The sequence below is a fragment of the Podarcis filfolensis genome (genome assembly GCF_964270895.1).
Source record: "Podarcis filfolensis genome assembly, chromosome: 10".
NCBI lineage: Eukaryota > Metazoa > Chordata > Lepidosauria > Squamata > Lacertidae > Podarcis > Podarcis filfolensis.
In genome coordinates, this window is record NC_139612.1 from 29,793,753 (window position 1) to 29,811,785 (window position 18,033).

Sequence of the window (18,033 nt, forward strand, 5' to 3'; positions counted from 1 at the left end):
TAGGTGATCTCTCCGGGAGTAGTCAGAATACCAAGGACACCGTCAATAAAGATGCCTGTTTCAGTTCATACATGCTCATAGGTGCACTTTAATTATAAATGCAGGGTGCCTGCAAATCAGAATTCACATCGATTGCATCAGTCTTGAGGAAGGTGACTTGGAAATTTAACAGTCATTTAATAAAGAATAAAGAGCGCATGGTGTGGCTAAGGGCCCATTCATACAAGCATCTGAGGTGATACAATTTTATGATAAAACTTGCCTTTGATTAAGGAGTATTGCATATGACAAGGCTTGCTTTCATTCAGCACCTGACAGACAGGGAAGTATGTTGTCCTTTATCAATCTGGCTTCTAATGCAGGGTGAGAGTGTGTTAACCTTTCTCATGTCCAATTCTTTGTCAAATATAATGTCTCTTGCTTGAATAATCCAGTTGTTGCATATGTGGGAGGAATGGCACTCCAACTAGCTGCACATGCAAATAAAACCAAGCGTGCTACTGCTTTTCTATTCGTTTCTGCATTGTTTTATTGTTCCTTAGGTTGCAAATGGTGACTTTTGTATCTCTCTCTAGGTATAAAATAAAATTAAAATGTTTTAATAAAGCAAAATGAAGAGTGTCACTATGTAGCACCTTACGTTTAAAAAAAATTCACCACAGTGTCATATGTTAACAGGGACAGGAGTGATTTATATTGTTCCAACTTGGACTCGGTGCTTTCATATATTCTGTGCTGTGTCCTTTCGTATGGAGGCTGAACAGGGCTGCCATTTCAAGAAAAGAATTCAGGTTGGCAATTACCTACCTAGGAAAAAAAGTTGGACGGTTAGTGCAGTATGCCTCTTTGAAGAAAAAGATGTGATGTGTGTGAGATGATTGAGGTTCAGTTTACTCCTCTTAATATCCCATTAGTTTTGCATTGACGTTTAACATCTTTTAGTTGATTCTTTAAAAAAATATTCTTGCAAACTACACATGAACAATACCTTATTTAGGTCACTGGTATGAGAGAAGAAGGGTTGACCTGCTGACCTCTACTTTGGGCGTCCAGTGTCATAAAAACTTAAGCTCTGGATACAAAATCTTTCTTTTCCTGTGTATGCCATTAACTCCAGCACCCAAGGGGGACATCCTCTCCTTCCTTTATAACAATGAAAGCTACATTTAATTAAATAGGCTCCTCAATCCAATTTAAGCTCCCTAGCAGTGGGAAGCTAGAATTAAGCACCTTCCCAACAATAATCAAAAGTGTTTCATCCTCTCACCAGCTCCTTTATCCTCTCAGCAGCCATTTTTGGACTGTCCAAACCTACCCTTCATGTTTCATTTTAGACTCTAAATGAGTTCAGAACCTGACTTTCTGACTCAGAAACCACTCAAGTCTTGCAACATCTTTATTAAGTTAATAAAAGTACAGTATTTTATAATTCTGAAAGCATGGCAGATTTGTCAGCCCTAAATATTTAAAATAATTAGAGAAGGGCATGGTTTTATGCTTATTTCTTCCTAAGTAAATCTCACTACAGTTACTGGGATTTCTGAGGAAGGGATTTGTGAGGAAGTTTAAAATAAAATACGTCTCAATTGCAGTTAGGTTTGTTATTGCCTTCTAAATGTGTGCTGCAGTTCAGTTGTGCTTTCAAACATATTACAGGGTTTTTTTATTCTTTAAAAACAACACTACAGTTCTCATAAACAGCAATGAGCATCTAGAAGCCACTAGTTTCTGCTGTAACGTGGCTCCTATACTTGTACTGTATTATCCAAATTGTGTAAAGCTTTCTGCTTTGTCAGGGCAGAACTTATTATTAGTTTCCAAGGAAGCAGTTACATTGTGGTGTTTTGTTTTATTTTAACTTATTTTAACTTATCTCCAGTCCCCAAAACAACATTTCTAAAAGATTCTGATTTCTTCCATGAGGCGATCTTAATTGTTCTCCTGCTCAGGGGTGGAGGAAGTGGGGTGCAGCGGGGGTGGGTCTCCCCGGGTGTCACCACTGAGGGGGGTGACAAAATGCCAGGTGGCACTCACCGCAGGGCCTGCAGTGTGCCCGAGCCATGCGTCTCTCCTGGGAGTGACGCGGTGGCTTGAGCGCCCGCAGGCTCCGCACTGCCCCAGGGCGGCTGAGTAGGAGGAGGCAGGCAGAGTCCTCAGAGGCCCCGTGGAGCATCCTGCCCCGGCTGGCCCTGCCCCTGGTTGCAGGACACACACCACCCCAGGTGCCCGATTGGCTTGCTCTGCCTCTGCTCTGCCAGCAAAGCTGGAGGTATGCACAACTATAATGAGGTCAGCTCAATGACTGAGTCCCCCAGTCCTCATTTCTTACATCAATAAAAGTTAAGTGTGTGTTTGAAAACAACAAGAGAGTTTTGTGGCACATCGGAGACCCAACAAATTTCTTGTGGCACAAACGTTTCTGGGCTGAAATCCACTTCATCAGATGCATGGAGTGTTACCCTAAGTGGCAGGTATGTTTGCGCATGGGTGGGCATGTGGGGGAACTGTAAGCAGTAGAGTCAGTGAAAAAAGTACAGAGACAATTACATTAGAACTTGACAGTGACCATTCACAGACATTGGTAAACTAATTATCACATGTAGCGGGTAAACCTGTTCTCCTGATTCAAACCACAGTCAGTAGAATTAAACTTCATGATAAATTGTAAATCAGCAGTTTCACAATGCAGTCTCCCTTTGAAGTTCCTTTGTTCTGGGATGTCCATCTTATGGTCACTAGCAGAGCATCCTGGGTGGTTGAAATGCTGCCCTACTAGTTTTTGAATATTGCTGCTTCTGATGTTGGATTTGTGTCTGTAAGATAATCATAGGGGGAAGTCTGTAACAGTGTGTCTGGCAGAACCATTTGCAAGTGCTTTAGGCTAGGAGATTGTCATCCCATGATAAAAGAAACCTTTAATCCAACATACCCATCCATGTGTGCATGGAGTTCAGTATGCACTTCTGCATATTTGAAAGTTTAGTCGATGTCCTGGGAAAAACATAATTTGAACAAGAAGGAATCGGGGAGGGAGATAAGATGCACAAGTCCAACCCAATACAAAAGCTATACTTTTGGATTAATGAGATAGAGATGGTGCATTAAATTGTTTTGTTTTATTTATCTTAATGTTGTGTTTTAATGCTGCACCCCACACTGGGACCTTAGGCTGTAGCAACAGAAACAAACAAATTAATACAATCATTCCCATATGATACATCAGATGTCTACCTTCATCCCTGTCCCAAATCCTGGCAATGAAGCAATCCTGCATCATATTCAAGAGCTGTCTTGCTTCTTTCATATCAAAGGATTCATGAAACCTCAAAAATACCTAGGACTGTTGATGGATCCTCATTCTTCTGCGCCTTAGATATTGTTTCTTGCCAGAGAAGGCTTTTCCCTCAAGGGAGGATGTCCCTCTGTATCTTGTGGCTGTTCAAGAAATACGCCTCTTGACGCACTTCCCCTCAAACCAGCTTCCATCTGATTTGAAAATGGAAGCCGTGATTCTGTTGTGATGTGAACAGCGCATGTGCAGATGAAAGCTTTACTCAGAAGAAATCACTGGGTGAAGGCATCTCTGCTCCCGTTCTGATGTGGCAGGAGAAAAAGCAACTTGGAAACCCACCACCTTGCAGAGTTTCAAGCTGCTAGTGTGAACAAAACCTGATACATTATTCTGCCTTACGGTCCACAAAGAGTAGCTTTTCTAGCAAATAGGTTGACATTCCATGCTGAACTTAAAGAAATCGGGTGATAACAGCACCATGTTTCAGATACCAGTTAGGCTGACCTTATAGCTAATTTCTAACACTGGCCCTATACCCCCTCCAAAGCCACTCTTGGAGACCCTCTAGAATACTATGGGATGTGGTGGAGGCACTGCAGGTAGGGGGAGGCAATTGGAACTGCCCCCCTCCCCCATATTGTAAAGCCTCAGAGCAGCTCACTCATAGAATTGATTGGCATTCATCCCAGGGAAGCATGCTTAGTATTGCAGCCTTAGGCTCCTGATTGAAAAAAAGATCATGACCCTAAACACATTTTACTTGGAAGCTGGTCCCACAGGTTGTAGTTAAAGGTTGCGGTCTGATAATCCAACACGAGGTGCAAGTCCCACTGTGTTTAATTGGGCTTTAAGGCTGCATAGGCTTGCCACCTCAAGCACTGATTAAAACAACCCTGACTGAAGTGCTTAGGGAAGTTTTGCAAATTTGGTCTCACTGGTACTTTATAGTGACTTTAATAATTTCTTAGCTTCCCTGATAATTTATTTTATACCTAGTGTCATTGCTCTGTCATTAAGACTGCTTTATGCAGTATGGTTTGCCTCGTCTCTTTGCCATTATTTACCCTTTTTATTTTAATTGTCTTTGGCAGTGTGCCTCAAATGCAGAGGATTTAGTATCTATCCCTTGGAGAGAATAGAACCAGCAGCAAAATATGTTAAATATTTTAATAAATGTAAATCAATCTTACGGCACACCACTGCAGAGGAGTGGAAGATTGTCCTCCAAAATGCTCTTGTCAAAAGATTTCCAAGTGCTTGGTATTTTTAACAGTGCTACAAAAAAAGGAGGGGGGGGGCGAAGAGTCATTTGAAGGAGAGTTATTGAAGTAATTTTCTCTCCTGCTTTTAGAACTCTCAGAGCATAAGAGGGGTGATAGATAGATAGATATTAATTCTAAAGCACCTCACAACTGAAAGCAGATTGTCAAGTACATTTTGACTGCTCTCCTGTGTTTGCTAGGCATCTATTGCAATTCAGCCAAGTTAGCTGTAGGCAGAGGTTTCTACAGGGATTTGATTATAATACTGTAGTAGCTCTGCTTTTTCAGCTTTCCTTCCAACAGTTGTCAAGAGTTCTGATAGTTCTGACCTTGACGGGAGCCTAAGATATCTCCGGAGGATTGTGCTCTTATGTGTTCGTCATATCCAAAAGTATATCTTCACTAGACAAAACAGGAGGCTACATTCTAGTCCACTATGTCTCTGAACATTGCTGATAGTGCATTATATCGTACCTACCTGAGCGCAGTGCAGCCATTGTGAGATTAAGGAGGGAACTGAGTTTGTTAGCTGGCATGGAAGCAGTGTGAAAGGATCCCTCTATGCAGCATTATTCCTTCTCAAAGCATCATCTCACCTACTCCAGTTTCATTTCCAGTGTGAATGCGAGAGAGCAAAAAGTTGCTCTTTATTGATACCCAAGCTCTTACCTTAAGCTGAGAATTTGAAGATAAATATGAAAGGATATTAGAATGCATCTCTGCTTTGTTTGGGCAGTGAAATTAAGACAGTGCAAGAGAAGACTCTGTTCCTTCCCTTGATTTGACCTCGAGTTCCCAGACCCCACCAGCCAGAGAGCAGAATACAGACTTTTCTGTGTGATCAACATGAAGGACAGATGTAATGCCAGCACTTAATTGCTGGCACAGATGGCCAGTTTCTGCAGGGGGGATGGTTCCCAAATTGTAACTCAGCATTGCCGCTGTGATGTTTCAGGCCTACCAACTTGTGGGCAGGCAGAGTGCCATCAATTCAGATGCCTCTGGGTGTAGGCAGCCAAATGACTATCAGCTGTAATTATGAATAGCCAAGAACAACAACAATAAAAACACCCAAAGGTTCCTGCAGCTACATGGAGCATTTTGGCACTCCTAATATACCTTAGTGAGTAGCATCTTAATATAGTCTAGGCAACCGTTTTGGATTTTGCGTGCCAGGATCTATTTGGTTTTGTGGGATACAAGATCCCTATTTAATTCAGAAGAGTAGCTGCATTTGTCTGCAGCAACAAAAATAAAAGTAGTTCTGTGGACCTCCAGCGACTGACTGGTTTACTTGGGCAAGTCCTTTCATAGGCCATGGCCAACTCTACATAATAGATGAATGAAATGGATTGAGAAGATAAGTATGTGTATGGTGGTACAGTATATATAACTCAACCTCATATTTCAGCACACACCTGGTAGCCCAAGGCGACAAGAAACTGCATGTAGGTGAGTGAGTGAGTGAGCTGGCAGAAGAGGGATGAATCACTCTGTTCGCCTCTGGGCACAGCATAGAAACCAAGTGGGCTACCAGAGGAGGGAAGCCCTCCCCATGCCCAGAATAGAAATGCAAGAAGCTGCTATATTGAAGTTGTCCATTCCTTCTTTTGCAGCCTCCAGCAGGACGATACTTCTTCCTCCTGCCCTGCCTTCTTTTCTTTTTTGCAGGCTAGTAACTTTTGTGGCCTTATTAGGCCAATGTAAATATGGGTTGAAAACCAGGTTATCAAAATTAGAAAGATAATGTAGCAGTCTTTGTTTCAGGAGTACTAAGCACAGTAGGAATACCACATTCAGCTGAGAAACTTTTTGAAGCGAGAAAGCCACCAATAATCCTTATGCAGCCCCTCAGAAATGGTGTCAGACTTGTTAGTGCTTACAGGCCCTGAGGTTTCCTGGACCATTTGTTATAAAGGCAAGTTTGATGGTTGCTGGATCCAAACCCATGACAAGAATTTGAATCTTTGCCACAAGGTGAAGTTGGTGAATACCACTACCACTGCTAGCTGCGGCCTGAAGATGTAGGCCACAACAGTCCTAGAGACAAAGTAGGTCTTCAAACAACCAAGACCAGCAGGTGGTTCAGCCTTCCCGAAACTGGTGTCTTCTAGATGTTTAGGAGCTAGCAATCTGGTGCTATAACATCTGGAGGGCACCAGGTTGGGAAACTCCATGCCTAGAATACTCCATGCTTAGTTTGTGTGCTGACTGCTTTCAGACCATCGAACATGATAACCATCTTTGCCTCAGAATTATCAAGTCTGATTGACTTCCAGCAGTCCCTATTCCATATGTGTAATTCATTGCAGGACTGAAGCCACTTGTATTTAAATAGATGTGTAAGCTAATATTCAGCTAATAAGTTTTAATTTTTGCCACCACATGAGACAATCTGGCAAATGAATGTAACAGAATTTAATCTACACACACACACAAACTAACCATGCATTTCTGTTCATGTTTACTCAGGAGTGATGCCCATTGTGTTCAGTGTCACTCCCAGATTAAGTGTCTATAAGCGTGTATAGGGTTGCAGCATAAATATTAAGGTCCTAGAGGCAGAATGTGTGTCAGGCTAGACTGGACTGAGCTTGTGTGTACGATGAATGAGCAAGCACACTTTACTGCTGCTTACCAGATGCCAAATGACCCTGCTATTACAAAATCTTTTGACAGATCCGTGGTGGTAGCACAGTAAAAGGAGATTCAGGTGCATCACACAGCTCTTGGAGAGCACCTAGTCATAGATGATAATTACTATGTAAACAACCACTCTCAGCAAGCTGCTGTTGCTTTCAGGCTCTTAGAGGGTAGGAATACTCATAGGATTTTGTTTTGCTGGTAAGTGGAATGGTTGATGGGAATACAGTCGTCTTGGTGGAGTTAAACATAATTCTGGGTCCATAAAATCCCCATAGTAATTAGCAGTAATTTGGTGTTTACCGTTAGTAATGACAGGGCTCTGTAGTTTGCTTTTTGTTGTGTCAGCATTTAAAGAAAAACAGGTTGTCAGACCCCACCCCCCAAAAGTCACGCTATTTCAGCTGGTATATGTTTTTGTAAGCTAGCTTAACACTCTGCAACCATTTCAATTATTTATTTTTATTTGATTACATTTATACTCCATCTTCCCTGCAAGGACCTGAAGGTGGCATGCAGTACATGGTTATTTCCTTCCTCATTTTATCCTCACAACAACCCTGTGAGGTAGGTTAGGCGGAGAGACAATGAGTGGTCTCCAACTAATTTTACTCAAGTACAACCCTTGAAATTAATGTGCATGGTTAAGTTAGCTCTGTTAAATTCAGTAGGTCTAAGTAAAACTTAGTTGACTGCCACCCGGTGAACTTCATGGCAGAATGGGGATTTTTGGACACTGGTCTCCCAGTTCCTAGTGCAATAGGGAATATAAGAGAAGAGAAGCCAAGGGAATGCTGTAATACTCCCATAGGAATGTCTTTCTCCAGGTGCACTGCAGGTTATAAACAATGCTTTCAGCACCTGCTGAGCAACCAGTCTGCTCAAATAACCTAAAACGAGAGTGCTGAAGGAGCTGCCTGAGCGAAATTCTGACTTAAGATTCAGAAAGCCAAAGATAAATCAGAACAATAAGGATATACGGGAGACACGCAAGACGGGCATGCAGTGTTGAAAGCTGAGAGTAGGCAGAAGTATCAAGGGCAGGTGCCAAGCTAGGGATAAGCAGGGGAGGAGCTGGATCTGTTTCTGCGCACGCTGTTGATTAATACATTGATGAGTGTTACTCCGTGTTTCATCACTAAGTGACTTACAGCTGAATTGTGTCAGCTGCCTCCACAGAGAAATATTGTGCTTCAGGTGATGGCAGGTGATATGGGAAAGCTCTCTAGACTTTGGAACTACAAGCTGCTTTGCTCCTGGAAGTGTGACTGCTTGGTGTTTCAGTCATTGCAATATGCACATCTCAATTCACTCTAATCCCTGTTCACTCAGTTCACTGAGGGCCTTCTGGTGGTTCCCTCACTGCGAGAAGTGAGATTACAGGGAACCAGGCAGAGGGCCTTCTTGGTAGTGGTGCCCACCCTATGGAACACCCTCCCTTCAGATGTCAAGGAAATAAAACAACTATCTGACTTTTAGAAGACATCTGAAGGCAGTCCTGTTTAGGGAAGTTTTTAACGTTTGATGTTTTATCGTGTTTTTAATATTCTGTTGGGAGCCGCCCAGAGTGGCTGGGGAAACCCAGCCAGATGGGCGGGGTATGTATTTGTGTGTATATATATATTATACACATATAATTAAGTTTGGACCAATGAGGCCAGTATCCACAGAGCTTGACAACAGTAGGGCGGGGGGGGGGAGAGAGATGGAGGGAAATGATTTGAGTCTTTAGTTTTATAATTTCTCCTCTACCCTGTTGGGTGTTTCAATTGTGTTTGAAAAGAAAGGAAAAATAAAATATGTTTTATGGCAACAGCATTCCTAATGGTTTAATTTTAGGTGGTCTCGTGTAATCAAAGACATACTTAGCACTCGGTTGCTACAGAAATATGAGTGCTAAATAAAGGATCCCAGATGCTAATGTGTGTTTGTGTGCCAGATTGCAGGATGAAACTGTAGTGGGAAATGCAAAGCACGTGTTTGTTTTTCCCCCTTTCCAGTCTGTATAAAGGGGATAAATCCATCACTGTATATGTATTTCATGCACTTCCAGGCCAAACTAGATTGGAGCTGCCACCCGCTTTGTGTCTCATTTCTCTTGCTTCCTTGTACGTACAGTGGTACCTCGGTTTAAGTACTTCATTCGTTCTGGAGGTCTGTTCTTAACCTGAAACTGTTCTTAACCTGAAGCACCACTTTAGCTAATGGGGCCTCCTGCTGCCACCGCGCCGCTGGAGCACGATTTTTGTTCTCATCGTGAAGCAAAGTTCTTAACCCGAGGTACTATTTCTGGGTTAGCGGAGTCTGTAACCTGAAGCGAATGTAACCTGAAGCATATGTAACCCGAGGTACCACTGTAATTACAAACAGCATGTGACATTCATTGCACTATGCATTCCTCTGCCCTCCTCTGCAAATAATATGAGGAAAGGAACCATGCAGTGCAATGGCATGTCACATGTTGTTTGTGTTAGATGCTAGAAGTGAGGAAAAAGAGATGTGGAGCTCTGTGTCTTTTAAAACATCTAGTTGGCACTTGCTTGCACTTCTTCAGTGCCAACCCATTTTTCTTAAGACCATAAGCCACTCACCGTTTGTTTATTTTCATTTTAACCTGGTCTTTTTTCCATGATAGGACTCAAAAGGTGTAACTCAAATGCACTAAAAACTACGTAAAAACAGAATTTGAAATTTCCTTTGAAAGCTGACAAAGAAAAAATAATAACAACCATAATCCCCCCATCAAAAGCAAGAGATTTCCACACCTATTAAAACATGAATAAAGCTTGAGAATTGAACTCACTTGAAACCATTCTAGAATGAAACCAGTCCTGTCTCCTGTGGGATAAAAATAAGAGTAAGCTCAACAAAATCCTCTGGGAGGGCTCTCCACAAATTGGAGAACAAATTCTACTCCTAGCCACCAAACAAACTTCATTGGATCTGGTACTCAAAACAGGACTTTTGGGGATGACCAGAACACACAAGGGAATTTCTGTTCATTTAAAAGATGTTCCTTAAAGTTTAAAACCAGCACTTTTAATCATGCCTGGGAACTAACTGGGAACTAGTGGTGTCTTTCTAACACAAATGCAACATGTTTCCTATGACCAGCCCCAGTTAACTTCTTGGGGGGGGGCATATTCTGGGCAGGCTGAGTGTGCTAGCATATTGTAATGTGACTCTTGCTCAATGGTGTGATGTACAGTGTGGTAAAAGTATAATGCAGTGCCTTCATGATTTTATAAAATATTATTTGCAGGGAGGGTTGTTGCATTAATACTTATTTGTCACCTTCTGTGTGTTTCTTTCCAGAGATTCGAGCTCAGCTAATAGAGCAACAGAAATGTCTGGAGCAGCAGACGGAGATGAGGGTGCAACTTCTTCAAGACCTGCAAGATTTCTTTCGCAAAAAAGCGGAAATAGAGACTGAATATTCTCGCAATTTAGAAAAATTAGCAGAAAGGTTCATGGCGAAAACAAGAAGTACTAAGGACCATCAACAATACAAGTGAGCCAAGAAACCTTATACACTCAGTAGTCCAGTTCAGCTATTGTAATCTTAGTCGGATAAGCCATGGTTCATTGGAGTAGGAACAAGCTATGTGCCTGCCCACCTGGCTTTGGCAAATATATCCTGGTTTCCTAAAAAAAAAAAAATCAGTTTCTTATGATGTCAGAGAATTGTAGAGTTGGAAAGGACCCAGAGGATCCTCTAGTCCAGCCCCTTGCAATACAGGAATCATAACTAAATAATCTCCGACCATCTGACCAAATAATCTCTGATGGCCATCTAACCTTTGTTTAAAAACCTTAAGTGAAGGAGAGGACACCACTATCTGAGGTAGTTGTTTGTTCTATTACCAAACAGCTCTTGCTGTCAAAAAGTTCTTCCTAATGTTTAGTTGGAATTTCCAAATGAGGAAACTGTTTTAAGGGCTCCTTTCAATGTGAAACAAAGACTGTATTCTGGTTACATGTCGTAGCTTGGAGGGAGACTTTAAACCAAGAACTATTGGGTAAAACCAGGCAGGCAAGGAGGAAGTGTGCAGGCATGTGGCTTATTTCTAGTCCAATTGGATCAAGACCATGATATTTCAATGTAGTTTAAGTGCTTTTTTCTTAAAATGAAATTACTTGGGGATCAGTTGTTGTTTTTTGCTGGGGGGAGGAATCAGTTTTATATAGTATTAAAAACAGCAGTGTGCATTTATTTGTATTCTGATTTTTAACGTGAGTGATTACCATAGAATTGGTTGGTCCTCCTGATAACTCTGGGAGGTATCTGTGATTGTCATTTGAGAGAAGGAGATATGAGGTAGAAAGATAGTGACTGATGCCGTTCTGTGAGTTTATGATCACTAAACAATGGTCCAAATACTGAATCCCCAAGGTTCCTGTCAGCCAGATCCACCCAACCATCTCTTGCACTAAGCTGGGCAAGGGGGTAGATTGGGCAGCTCAGCTGAGTAAGACATTACCAATGCAGTAATGCAAACAGCCACTTCATCACACACATCTTTCCACCATCAAACATGTGGGCAGGGCAGGAGTGCCATCAGCAGGATGCCTGAGATCAATAGTCAGCAGAAGGTGCCGAAATAGGGTGTTTCACAGGTGGAACTGATCTGGTCTGGGATGGTTGGCTCTCAAGTCAGTCACGCTGCCATTATTCATTGGCATGATGGCCAATCTGGGCCTGATCACGGCAGCAGCTCAAGGCCGGGGCAGCTATGTTACTGCTTCTACTTCGGCAAATGTGGCAGTGGCCCTGTCACTCTCATAAAGCCCTGGCAGGGGTCATGGGTTTAAGTTTAGATTGCATCCTAAACACCATCTAATTGACTGTGCTAGCTGTATCTGCTGGCTGTAATTTAGGTAGTACATAAATTTACAACATTTCCATTAACCAAAGCACTATTTCTGCAGTAATTCTATAGCCAGGTTGTTGGGAAGTGGTGTAGTGGATGGGACCATTATTTCCCTCCATGAAATCAGAGTGTAGAAAGCAGAAGCATGAAACAATCGTGTGTCTTTTTGTGCTCCTTTTCATTCATACTATTAGTCTTTCCACCTGATGTGACCTGCTTTCCACAAAGAAGCGTGGTGACATCCTGTCCCCGAGATATGTCCTTGTTTTCAGTTGCACGCTACAACGTTCAACTGGAAGCATCGTGCTTTGTTGTTTGGTGACTTTCTGCATGAATATGAATGATGCTGGCAAATGGAGTGTCATTTAAATGGTTATATCTTTAAAAATACATACCGTATTTTTCGCTCTATAGGACACACTTTTTCCCCTTCAAAAATGAAGGGGAAATGTGTGTGCGTCCTATGGAGCGAAGACGCCATAGCCCCGCGACCCTCTCCCTGCTGGAGAGGTGAAGCGTGGCTATGGCAGGAGCCTCTTTAGCCGCGCGCCACCTCTCCAGCCGGGAGAGCGCCCAAGGGGCTAAAGAAGCCTCGCTTACCCTCTCCCAGCTGGAGAGGTGACACACGGCTATTGCAGCAGCCTCTTTAGCCACGCGCCACCTCTCCAGCCGGGAGAGTGCGTGCGGGGCTAAAGAAGCCATAGAAGCTTTCCGCTGCTCCCTAACCTGCTCTTTGGGGCTGGTGGTGGGCTTCCCCCTGCCAGCCCCAAAGAGCAGGTCGAAAGGAACCTGAAGCCTGGAGAGCGAGAGGGGTCGGTGCGCACCGACCCCTCTCGCTCTCCAGGCTTCCAAGGTAGCCGCCTGAAGGCGACTGAACGCACCTTAAACGGCACCTTGTTTTAGAGGGGGAAAACAAGAGGGGGGAAATTCTCCCCTCTCTGCGCAGCGCCTCCTGCCGCTTTGCTGAAGGGGCGCTGGGCAGAGAGAGGGAGATTTATTTTTTCTTGTTCTCCCCCCTCTAAAACAAGGTGCGTCCTATTGTCCAGTGCGTCCTATGGTGCGAAAAGTACGGTACTTTGTTTTATTACTAATGTAATAGACAACCCCTGTCAAGTAAATCTGAGATTCTTAACATTTCCTGGCTGAGGACAACCATGAAAGATTAGAATCTCCACCACCCTTAAATATGCATTGTAATAATCCCTTTTGCAATCCTGCAGTCGCCCTGATGTTCACTGTCAGTGGTTGCTTAAAGAGTGTTAAGAAATTATTACTGCATATAGTAATACAATTCTGGATATGTTTAAGTTACCCATTCTCTTAATGTACTTATACAAATAAATGGTTGTCGTCATGTTCTTATTGATACTGGTAGCAAATACAAATGATGTAAAATATCTGTACTCAACAGGAAAGACCAGAATCTGCTGTCTCCAGTAAATTGCTGGTATTTACTCCTCAACCAAGTGAGACGGGAAAGCAAAGATCATGCAACCTTGAGTGATATCTACCTGAACAACGTCATCATGCGATTTATGCAGATAAGTGAAGATTCCACAAGGATGTTCAAGAAGGTATTGTATTTTGATTGTTCGGGTTTCATCTTGAAATGATAGAATTGTAAAGTTGGATGGGAACTCGAGGATCACCCAGTCCAACCCCCTGCAATGCAGGAATATGCAGCTGTCCCATCGAGTCTGTAACCTTGGTGTTTTCAGCACCACGCTGTAACCAACTGAGCTATCCAGGTAGTTTATGAGAGCAATCCTGGCCCCTAGATCCCAGCTGGAGGGAATCAGCATGGGGTGGAGCCTGTGAGTAGCTGGGTGCTTCTATTCTAGAGGCCACATTTATACCCATGGAAAGAAAGCTCCACAGGCACAGATCAATAATAATATTTTATTAATACCCCGTCCTCCCCAGCCAAGACCGGGCTCAGGGCGGCGAACACTAGGTAAAAACAATTGATTAAAATACAACTTAAAAACAATATTAAGTACAACATTAAAATGCAGCCTCATTTCAGTAGAAACTCAAATCAAAAACTATTTGGGGATGGAAACGTCAAATCTTCACCAAGGCCAACTATCCAGACTGGTCCTATGTGGGCCAGAAAAAAGCCAGGGAAGTCCCCAAATAGGAGTTCCATCGCAGAAGGAGAAAGGAAGAAGGAAAGAGGAAAGAGGGGAGGGGATCAAGTTGATTCCAAGCCAAAGGCCAGGCGGAACAACTCTGTCTTACGAGCTATCTACTGCTATTAGCTTATCCAAACCTCCTTCGTTCCCTGCAAAGCCCAACCTGAATCTACCATACTTTTTTAAAACCCCACTGCAAAACGATAGGCAAAACTTACTGTCTAAAAAAGAAATGTGTGGCTGGTGTTAGCTGACAGGGCTTAGGAAACCATCCACTACTTCACTCTCCCCCCAGTTTAAGAGTGCTGTGCCCTAAAGCAATTCTATACATGTTTCCTCAGAAGTAAGCCCTTCTGAGTTGAGTGAGACTTAATCCTAGGTAAGCGTGTGTGGGATTGCAGCATAAAATACATAATTTTTAAATGAATATATAATATCCATTAGGATATTACTGTCTCACTGACAGCATTTCTTACTGTAAATGTAGACCATAAAGTGCTTTTCGTGATGAAGGTTTTTCTTAAATACAGGAAGGGTTAAAAATAAGCCCTACACTTTGTTATTAAGAGACGTATTTGTCGTCTTCACAATAGGGAGGGAAGTTCATAGATTGAACCTACCAAAGTAGAATAATACTCTATTCTTCTTAAACTACTTGAAAGAGATTCCATTTGTAGAGAATTGAGAAATAACTGGTTGAAGCAAGAAACCTCCATGCTGTGCTATAAGCTTACTGGCTGGGGTAACCCAGTCAGATGGGTGGGGTGCAAATTATTATTATTATTATTGTTATTATTATTATTATTACTACTACTACTACTATTACTACTACTACTACTACTAGGGATGCGGGTGGCATTGTGGGTTAAACCACAGAGCCTAGGACTTGCCGATCAGAAGGTTGGCAGTTTGAATCCCCGCGACGCGGTGAGCTCCCGTGGCTTGGTCCCTGCTCCTGCCAACCTAGCAGTTCGAAAGCATGTCAAAGTGCAAGTAGATAAATAGGTACCGCTCCGGCGGGAAGGTAAACGGCGTTTCTGTGCGCTGCTCTGGTTCGCCAGAAGCGGCTTAGTCATGCTGGCCACATGACCCGGAAGCTGTACGCCGGCTCCCTTGGCCAATAAAGTGAAATGAGCGCCGCAACCCCAGAGTCGGCCACGACTGGACCTAATGGTCAGGGGTCCCTTTACCTTTACCTTACTACTACTACTACTACAAGCTTCAGCTGCTCTTTCTTGTCCAGATGACAATATATTAAACTATTATGGGTTTTCTACAGTCTGTATATGTTGTCCTCAGGGCCAGACCAGACCAGATGGTAAACACACATTTTCTGATTTGATTATAAAATGGGTTGAGGGTGTGTGTGCCCATTTTTCACTAAATGGACCATGTGGTGGATGGGTGTGAAGTCTTTCTTAAATCAACATAATCCTGCTGCTTGAAGATGTACCCCCTCCCTCATTGCCGAGAGCCACATTGGGAGACAATACTAGTCTGAAAAGAGGAATAAAAATATAATAAAATTATGTGGCAGAGTGAAATGCCTGAGGCAAAGAGAATGAATTGCTCTAAAATGGGGATCTTCAGTTCTGTGCTCCATTGCAGCTACACAACATAGTGAAGTACAGCACTCTTCTTTTTATTCCAAAGAAAGAAGAAGAAGAAACATATGTGCCCAGCCTCTCTGAATTGGGGCATTTTATTTTATTTTATTTCTGTGTTATAATTAGGAGATACGGTAGTTAGCTATTAATTGTGCTTATTGCAAAACTTGCAGCAAGGTCAGTGGAACCTCTGTTCACCATATCACAAGCTTAGATGCCTTCCAGCATGTTGCCTTTTATATTATTCTGTTTTCTCTGCAAACTAAAGAAGTATTTTTAGATGATGGCATGTCCATCAGCCATATAACTATAGCCTAGTTTTTGAAGATATTTTTGGCTTTCCATTTTTATACAGAAGAGATGGCAGAGCAAGCACTGATTGGGCATTTCCAGTGGGCTTTCCAGCTGTCAGAAGATCAGCCTTTTAAAAATCCACCCTGCTTCTCCCTTCAGCTACATGTAAATTACTCCATAGCTGAAAGTCAGACTTACATTGCATGCGCCATCTGTCTGTACTCCACGTTTCTTGCCTTCCTGATTACGGTTTCCTAACAGCAATTGGAATATGTAATCCAATGCAAAATAATATTTACATGTCAAGGGCTGCAGTACTAGGCATTAAACATCAGGGCACTCAGTGGGATTTACTTCTGAGTAAGCATGCATAGGATTGTGGTAGAAATCAGACAAAAAGTTACATTGCAGAATAGCTTTTAGTTCACACTTAATGCTGCTTATTTGCCTGTTAAGGCATCTAATAGTGTTCCTTGGCATGGAAGATAAAACAGCTATATAATCACTTCACATTTAATTTAATTAGAATAAGCTCTCCTTTCAATTAAGATGTTTACCACAGTTGCACTATTAATTCTATGTCAGTGATAAACATTTCTCTCTCTCTCTCTCTCTTTTTTTAAAGGATTAATTAGATTAAATCTGTCTCTACTCTCTGATTAGGATCAGGGGGAAGAGACGTTGGTTCCATTTGCTGTCTTGCCAGGAATGATGTGAGGTGTACAGTGGCTATTGGATCCAGTTAGCTGGAAACACTGCCCTTTGTTTTTCATCATGAATGCCAAGTAGGTATTTGTGAAAGCTTTTTAGGCCATCTAAAAGTCAATAAAACTTTTTTTTTAAAACTCAATTTCTCCTTCAGCTTTTAGGTCATGTACAAGCTCAAGGAGACCTTAACTCAAAGGCAGTGTTACAGTACAATGCATGTGATCTTTTGAATCTATGCTGTGGGTAGTGTTTAAGATTACTGGGCCCAGGAACTTGATTTCATTGAAATACACCTGCAAAAAGAAAAGCAGAGAAGGAAAAAGGGTAGATGATGCTCAGAGTTAAAACTGTCTTGTCAGCAGGGCACAGGATCAGTGGTGCATCTTTTGATATGCCAAGCTTAAAGATAGGTGCTGTTCAGAGTCGTATTCAGAGAACTTGTATCTGTATTGAAGATGCTGTAAAAAAAACACCCAAGAATAGGTTTTACTGTTTAGGTCAGGCATAGGCAAACTCGGCCCTCCAGGTGTTTTGGGACTACAACTCCCATCATCCCTAGCTAACAGGACCAGTTTCTCAGCCTCACTCACCTCACAGAGTGTTTGTTGTGGCGGAGGAAGGTAAAGGAAAATGTTAGCTGCTTTGAGACTCCTTAGGGTAGTGATAAAGCGGGATATCAAATCCAAACTCTTCTAGTCTCAAAACATCTGGAGGGCTGAGTTTTCCTATGCCTGGTTTAGGTCACAGTGGCCTAGAAATCCACTATGTGTAGTCTTTTTTTCTACTGTCACAGACAGGAGAAAGTCTTCCAATATTAGATGCCTGGATTCCCAGATTTCCCATTTTGCTGTACTAGTGCCTTTGAATTGAAGTGACTCTCCAGAGTTTAGATATACTCAGCAACAGCTAGTGAACTGGGGGCACAATATGGTCTTAGCTGCTACCACTTGCTTTGCTCACTGAGGGTGACCAGAGTGTTGGAAGACACTGGGAGTGGGTCACTGTGCAGGTGGCATGGCTGCTGCCTGGTGCCCTTGTTCGAAAGAGGCAGGGAGGCAGAGCGTCAGAAAGGTACACATAAACATTACTTTGCATCTCGGGCTTCCTCTCTTCTCACATGCAAGCTGGGGACAGCCATTTCATCAGACTACTTCCGTAGGAGAGATGGGAAGCAGGGCTCCCGCCATCTGATTTGCTGAAAGACCAGCTCCATCAGGCTCC

At 42.6% G+C, this 18,033-nt stretch overlaps 1 protein-coding gene across 1 annotated transcript in view; it reads left to right on the forward strand.

Annotated features, from left to right (window-relative positions):
• The window catches only part of SRGAP1 (SLIT-ROBO Rho GTPase activating protein 1), a 108,707-nt gene that overhangs the window by 45,358 nt on the left and 45,316 nt on the right, over window positions 1–18,033 (forward strand). The window contains exons 2-3 of the mRNA XM_083574419.1: window positions 10,513–10,708; window positions 13,480–13,642. Of these exons, the coding sequence (XP_083430545.1) occupies window positions 10,513–10,708; window positions 13,480–13,642 (359 nt within the window). The remainder of the gene's footprint in view (window positions 1–10,512; window positions 10,709–13,479; window positions 13,643–18,033) is intronic.